This window comes from Macrotis lagotis, chromosome 2 (genome assembly GCF_037893015.1).
Source record: "Macrotis lagotis isolate mMagLag1 chromosome 2, bilby.v1.9.chrom.fasta, whole genome shotgun sequence".
In the NCBI taxonomy this organism is placed as follows: Eukaryota; Metazoa; Chordata; class Mammalia; order Peramelemorphia; family Peramelidae; genus Macrotis; species Macrotis lagotis.
This window is the reverse complement of record NC_133659.1, coordinates 30491755-30498697: the sequence shown is the minus strand read 5'-3', so window position 1 is coordinate 30498697 and position 6943 is coordinate 30491755. Positions and strand designations below refer to the sequence as shown.

General features: G+C 58.1%; 1 protein-coding gene across 1 annotated transcript; it reads left to right on the top strand.

Annotated features, from left to right (window-relative positions):
- Nucleotides 1-204: 204 nt before the first annotated feature.
- FOXD2 (forkhead box D2) lies at nt 205-1815 on the top strand. The gene has a single exon (XM_074220330.1). The coding sequence runs from the start codon at nt 205-207 to the stop codon at nt 1768-1770; it is 1566 nt and encodes a 521-aa protein (XP_074076431.1). The 3' UTR covers nt 1771-1815.
- The last annotated feature ends 5128 nt before the right edge of the window (nt 1816-6943 follow it).

Genomic DNA, 6943 nt, shown 5'->3' with positions numbered 1-6943 from the left:
GACACCCCCACTCTGTGCTCACCCCCGACTGGTCCACCTCCCCCCCTCCCCTCCCTTCCCCTCCCCGCGCGCAAAACACACACGCACCAAGCCCCAGCGAGCCGGAGCCGGAACAGAGAGCGCGGCGGCGGCGGCGGGCTCGGAGCGCGGGTCCCAGAGCCGCCCGCCCGGGACCAGGCGGCGGCGGCGGCGGCGGCCAGCACCATGACCCTAGGCGGCTGCTGCTGCGAGATCATGTCCTCCGAGAGCTCTCCCGCCGCGCTGTCCGAGGCCGAGGGGGACATCGACGTGGTGGGCGGCGGGGGCGGAGGAGGAGGGGACCCGCCGCTCAGCGCCGCCGCCACCCCCCGGGACGCGCGCAACTACGGGCCGGAGGAGGAGGAAGGCGAGGAGGAAGAGGAAGAGGAGGAAGGGGAGTCCTCCGACTGCGAGCCTGGGCTCCTCCCGCCGCCCACCCCTCGGGGGGCCGGGCCCAGGGGGGGCGCGGAGCCCGGCCCGGGCGGGGAGCCCCCCGCGGCCCCCAGGGGCGCCGCGGCCGGCGGGGACAAGGCGCCGTCGGGGGCCGCCAAGAACCCGCTGGTGAAGCCGCCCTACTCGTACATCGCGCTCATCACCATGGCCATCCTGCAGAGCCCCAAGAAGCGGCTGACGCTGAGCGAGATCTGCGAGTTCATCAGCGGCCGCTTCCCCTACTACCGGGAGAAGTTCCCGGCCTGGCAGAACAGCATCCGCCACAACCTCTCGCTCAACGACTGCTTCGTCAAGATCCCCCGCGAGCCGGGCAACCCGGGCAAGGGCAACTACTGGACGCTGGACCCCGAGTCCGCCGACATGTTCGACAACGGCAGCTTCCTGCGGCGCAGGAAGCGCTTCAAGCGGCAGCCGCTGCCCCCCACGCACGCCCACGCGCACCACCCGCACGCCCACCCGCACCCCGAGCTGCTGCTGCGGGGAGGGGACCCCGGCGCCTTCCTCCCCGGCTTCGCCGCCTACGGCGCCTACGGCTACGGCTACGGGCTGCCCCTGCCCGCCTACCACGCGCACCAGCCCCCGCACCCGCACCCGGCCCCGCACCCGGGCCACCCCGCCGCCTTCTCCTTCGCCGCCGCCGCCACCGCCCCGTGCCCTCTGGCCGCACCCCCGCCCGCGCCCCCTCCGCCGCCGCCGCCGTCCGTGCAGCCCCCCGCGGCCCCGGCCCCGGCCCCGGCCCCGGGCCCCCCGACGGCGGCCGCCTCGCTCTTCGCCGCCACCCCGGCCGGCCTGCCGGCCTTCCTGGGGGCCGACCTGGGCTGCCGGAAGGCCTTCTACCCCGCGCAGCTGAGTCCCCCGGCCGCGGGGACGGCGGCCAGCCTGCCCGCGGCCGCCGCGGCCGCGGCTCTGCTCCACAGTCTGAAGGCGGACAGTGCGGGAGGCGGCGGGGGCGCCGGGGCCGGGGCCGGGGCCGGCCCGGGCCCCGGGGGCCGGCCTTCCTTCTCCATAGACCATATCATCGGGGGGGCGGCACCCCCGGCCGGCCCGGGCCCCGGCTCGGGCGGCGGCGGCGGCGGCGGCGGCGGCGGCGGGGGGCCGGGCGCCGGGAGAGGGTCGCCGTCGTCTCCCTACGCCTCTGCCCCGAGCGGGGGCCAGGGCCAGGTGCTGGCCGTGCTGCCGGCGCCCGCGCTGACCCCGGGGCCTGCCCACATCCGCCTCTCGCACCCCGGGGACGCATTGCTGCAGTCGGGCCCCAACTTCGCCAGCAAGATCCCCGGTCTCAGCGGCTGCCACTTCTGAACCGACGCTTCACGGACTCCGCGCCTGGAGAGACTTAGGGGGCTCCTCGTTTCCAAAGACACTGAGGGGGGGAAGGGGGAGGCTCTTTGCAGCCTGTGCACCCCGTTTCCCTTCCCCTCCCGGCCTCGCTCCATCGGGGCCGAAGGGAGGAAGACTCGCCGTGGGGAGTGCTGTCGATGCCCCCGCCGCCCTCCTCGGCCCGTGCCTCCCCGCGGGTTGGCCGCGTCTTTGCCGAGCGCCCGGCCCGGGAGGACAAGGGCGGAGGCCGGCTTCGGCCTGAGACCGGAGCCCTTCCATTTTTTTTTTTTTTTTGTCACCGGAGGACGAAGCGCGGCGGCCAGGCGTCCCTTTCCTCGACCACCGCCGAGCCGGGGAGCAAAGGCAAAGATCCGGATTTTTCGTGCCAACCGGAAAACCCTGTGGGGGTAGGGGTGGCGGGAGCGGGGAGGGACGACGGGAAGAGGGTATTTTGGCCAGTGAGCTTGCCCCCTTGGATCTGGCTTGCCCGCTTCCGATGGATGGGACCCCCGGATAATTGTCTGCTCTCTGCTTCCCAGTGGCCGGTTCGGACGCGGCCTCCAGCAGGCGGTGAGAATTCCACCCCCATTCCCCACTCCCTCTCCCCCAGCTCTGAGGTCGGAGTTGTCCCCGGGTTGCCCTTTAAAGAAACGTAAGTCTGTCTTGTGTACTTACCTCCTTTCCCCTGCCTCCCCCAGCACCCAGCCCAGAAAAATCAAGGTTCCATTTTTTTTTGTGGGGGCTGCAGAGAATCGATCACTTTTAAGTCCCTTTTGAGATGCCTCCCCCTCTCGCCTCAGTCCCTGCCCTCTTGCAACGTACCTACGCGAACAAAAAGCTAAGGGCAAGGGTGGCAACCACCCGGATAATTCAGGAATTTTTTTTAATGACCTCTCCCCTTGCTGAGAAAAAAAAGCTTTAGGTTTTTCAACTTTCTCTCCTCCACCCAGTTCTGTGCCTCCCAGACTGGTAGGGTGGGAGTGCATCTTGATCTTAAATACCCACTGGCAACCTCTCCTCCTCTTCTCCACTAGCACCCTTTTCTGGTTACCCCACGCAGCCCTATTTATTTTCTCCAGAGGCAACAGAATTTCGAGAAGTGGAGGGCATGGAGAGCCTCCTTTTCTCCTGTTTGTGGGAGGCGGGGATCGAGGCCTAGCGCTTTCCGTGCCCCCCATTTCCTTCTAGGACCTCCTGAAGGAATCCCTTCCCCGACCCCATAAGATGTTTGTAAATAGTTCAGAAACTGGCCTGACCTTCTCGCTTTGGGATCCCCCTAGGGGCCTGGGCCTCGCTGCTCTTTCGCTGCGAGCCCGGCCCACGAGAGGGGAGCCGGGCCGAGGATAGACTGGGCTGATCTGTGACCCCCCTCGGATGGTTAAATGTGGAAGCAAGGGAACCCCTGCAATTTGTCCCATCCCTCAGCGCGGCCCTGTGTCCCTCCCCTGCTTTCCAGCCGGGTCTCTCCCCAAGCTCGACCCCTACTCCTGCCCTCGCCCCAATTGGTGTCAAAGAATAAATGTTTGTGGATTTCACTGAAGCTGCGGCATCTGTCTCCCTCTGTCCCTGGGCGCTCAGCCTCAGGCCCGCGTCTGAGCTAGCGAAAGGAGGGAGGCCGGGTCAGGTCCAGGGAGCGCGGTTAAGGCTGCGGGGCGGGGGCAGGAATGAGGGGGAGGGGGGAGGAATTTATTTTTGCTGTCGGGATCACTGAGCCCCCGGAAGCAAAACTCCAAATCATATCGATGGGACCCAGGAGTCCTCCTTGGGAGTTGCCAGTCAGACACCCAGGCCGGGGGAGTTGGGGGACCAGAGCTGACTTGTCGAGTTGGACATTTGAAAATGACTATCGCCTGGAAGGATCTTTCCTTTCTCTTCTAAATCTCGTTATGTAGTGAAACTGGATATCTCTTCAATTAATTCCTCGTTTGATCTTGGGCAAGTCCTTTCTCCTCTGGATCTGTTCCTTCTCTGTAAAAAGAAGGAATCGGACTTGATGTTGATTCAGGTCTCCCCTTTCCCTTCCGTAATATTCTCGATTCAGTGTTCTAAGATTCTTCCCAGATCTCACTTCTTTGTGTTCTATAATCTAAAACGTCTCTCAGCTCTGTCTGTGGGTCAGCTCTGTGGGCCTCAGTTTCCTTATTTGTAAAACACTAATATTGGCTCAGTTGACCACTGAGCTCCCTTGTGGCTCTGACAGTGTTCTCTATGCATTGAGTTGACCCCATCAGTGTTCTAGCTTTCATTTTCGATTTCAGACAGATCTTCCATTTGTTCATTTAGGGAACCCAGGGTAGAGGTGGGTCACCTCAAGGCTACCACCTTTATCCTGGGGGTGGATAGGAGAGTTGCTCATTTTCCTCTGGGCTGGTCAATAGAAAGGTTCCTGGAGCCAAGTCATTAGTTTGAAAAGAATCACTTCACATGTGTGTCTGTGCAAACCCTGTCTCTCATCGACCAGCTCTCCTTCTGTGTCAACCCCAACTCCTAGTGTCTTAGGAGGCACTGAAGTGGGTAGACAAGGGCTGGTTTGGTTTTAGGGTCTAGGGAAGGGAGGGTAGCTATGGGTTGCCACCTGCATCTTCTGGGTGCCCAAGGATCGTCTAGAGTGAGCTTCATTTTATTTGAGAGTGGAAAGGGTATCTGAGAATGATATACAGAGAGCTCACGGAATGTGAGGTTAGGCGTTTAGGCTGTCGTGATTTGGAGATGGCCCTTCCTAGTCCATCTTTGGAGTCCTTGAGGACACATGCACTTTAGAAGCGGGATTCCAAATGTCTGGGTGCTTGGGAAGTCTGACTGGGTTAAGCTGCCTGGCTGGTGGAGCTTGGGGCCAGCCTGGGCCAGGCCCCACACCTCCATCTTCTCTACACCCCTCCACTGACTGGACAGTACTAGATCTGGGCCCTTAAGGCCCAGCTGACTGACAGAAAGAAGTGATCTGGACAGGATAAACCACAGCCCTTTCTGGGGAAGGAGAGGTAGATACACCAGAGAGTTCGTTGAATTTCTTGGGAAACTTAGGAGTGAACAATACCTTTTCCTGGGGGAGTGGGTGGTCTTTGATGGCGCTGTGGCTTCCTTCCTTCGATCTGGCTCTGGCCTTCTTTGTTTCTTTCTGTCCTTTTTTGTGTTTCATTTTCTCTTATTCCCTGCATCTCTCCCCCATCTGCCTGGTTTTTGATTCTCTTTCTCTGTTCTTTCCCTCTGGAATTTGTGAATGGTAGTGGTAGCAGGTCTTCCTGAAGGGTAGAAGAGTCTTCCCCATTTCCTCTTCTTCCTCAAGTCACTGGAAGATGGAGAGGGAGAGAGAGAGAGAAAGAGAGAGAGAGAGAGAGAGAGAGAGAGAGAGAGAGAGAGAGAGAGAGAGAGAGAGAGAGAATTAGACTCTCCTTTTTCCCTTTCATTTTTCTGTCTGAACAGACTAGCTAGTAGCAGCCCCAGGTTGGAAATTCCCCTGAGGGGAAGCTGAGCTGTCATTTCTATCCCAAGTGATTCACTTTGCACTTTTCTAACTCAGGAAAGGGAATTATTATTAAGGAGTGAAGAGGGCCTTGCTCTGGGTCCTCAGGGGACCAAGGGAGAAATTAGGGCTAGCCTAAGACCTAAGTTTCAAATCCTGTGAGAAGGCGACTTTGAAAAATAATGTAGAAATTTGTGAGTTCAGCTAACCTTGTAGGGCTATATATGTGTGAGAGGATGTGTATACTTAAGAATAGGCATATATGTGAGAATGAATGCATCATGTAAGTAACAGTAGGTGTTCATGGGACACTATGCACATTTGTATATGAGGGTGACAGTAAACAAATAAATAGATCTGTGCCTGTGAAAGTGAACTTGTGTATTGGTGAATATATGGGACTCTGTGTATATATCTTTTGAGGGTGAAAAGGGAAAGAGAGAGCTAGAGCTCTCAGACAAGGCCATGTTCAACTGCTGCTGCTGAAACAGGAAGGAGAGTCAGTTTCCTATATAGCTAGGAGTTTGTTCTATGACTTTTCTGTGCTGATCAAGGGGAGAGGGAACCCTGGAAGGATCAGTGCCCCATTAGGAAAAAGACATAGGACCCCATCTCTAGGCTGCTGTAGATCCAGTGGGTTGGAGGGCCCAGAGGATGAAAAAAGCAGACGAGCAAACCCTCACCTTAGGGGTGAGTCTCCTTTCCATGGGCCAGGAGGTTCAGGAGGAGGCCACCGAGGCAGAGTGCTTTTATTCTTTACTTACCCTGAGTTCTCTTAAAAGCTCTATAAAGAAAGTTTGAGTATTTCTCTTCTCTGCCCCCACTCCGGCCCCCCACCTACCCAGGCAAGCAGCATGTGTGCAAACAGGGAGATAAAGGGAGCCTCTCCTCATTGTCTGTGACCTTCCAGAAACCTATTTCCTAATTGGAAATAGGTCGAAAAAATAGTCTATCTCCAAGTGGGATAATGGGAAGAAATGAGGGGGTAGGTGGGTGGGTATATTGGAAGTTACTTCTCTGTGCCACACTCCTGTACGTGTGTGTGTGTGTGTGTGTGTGTGTGTGTGTGTGTGTGTGTGTGTATGACAGAGAGACAGACAGAGAATGAGGCAAGTCGAAGGGCAAACACCGGTCCTTTCTCATCTTGCTCTGGGTCAATGTTCTAGTTATGTCCAGGGCCAGTAGCTGTGTTGGGTGCTAGGGACTGGGTGCATTGGAGGAATCAATGGTCTTTAAGTTCCTTCTTCATAAGCAATGAAACCTCAGACCAAAAGGAAGGGCTCGGGGAATAGTTGCAGCCAGGCCTTCTTTGTCAGTCGCTGCATGATAGACTGAGGAGTGGAGTGAGGGGAATCTGGCTTCTTTCTGGTCATCTGGGATGCTGGAGACACAAGATCTTTTCCCGGGGCTGGATATGACTCCCCTAAGCTGGGGCTACCTGGCTACCGGGAGTTCATAGAGGCTATAGAGATTTGACTCAGCTACACCCTCCCCCCCCAGAAAAACTTAGGCTATAAATTTCTGGAGGTCATTCCTGAGCCCTCAGGAACCCCAAGTTCATCAGTCAGTTCTCAGTAGTCTAGGCAATAGTAGGAAGATGGAGAAAGAAAGAGGAGCTTTCTTCAAAATGAATGCAAGAGATGGGGCAGAAAAGAGTTCAGGAAAACCTTGGCTTGCCCAGCTGCAAATGGA

Bases quoted from the DNA above. Each gene is read 5' to 3' on its own strand.
- FOXD2 (XM_074220330.1), top strand. From the start codon at position 205: ATGACCCTAGGCGGCTGCTGCTGCGAGATCATGTCCTCCGAGAGCTCT.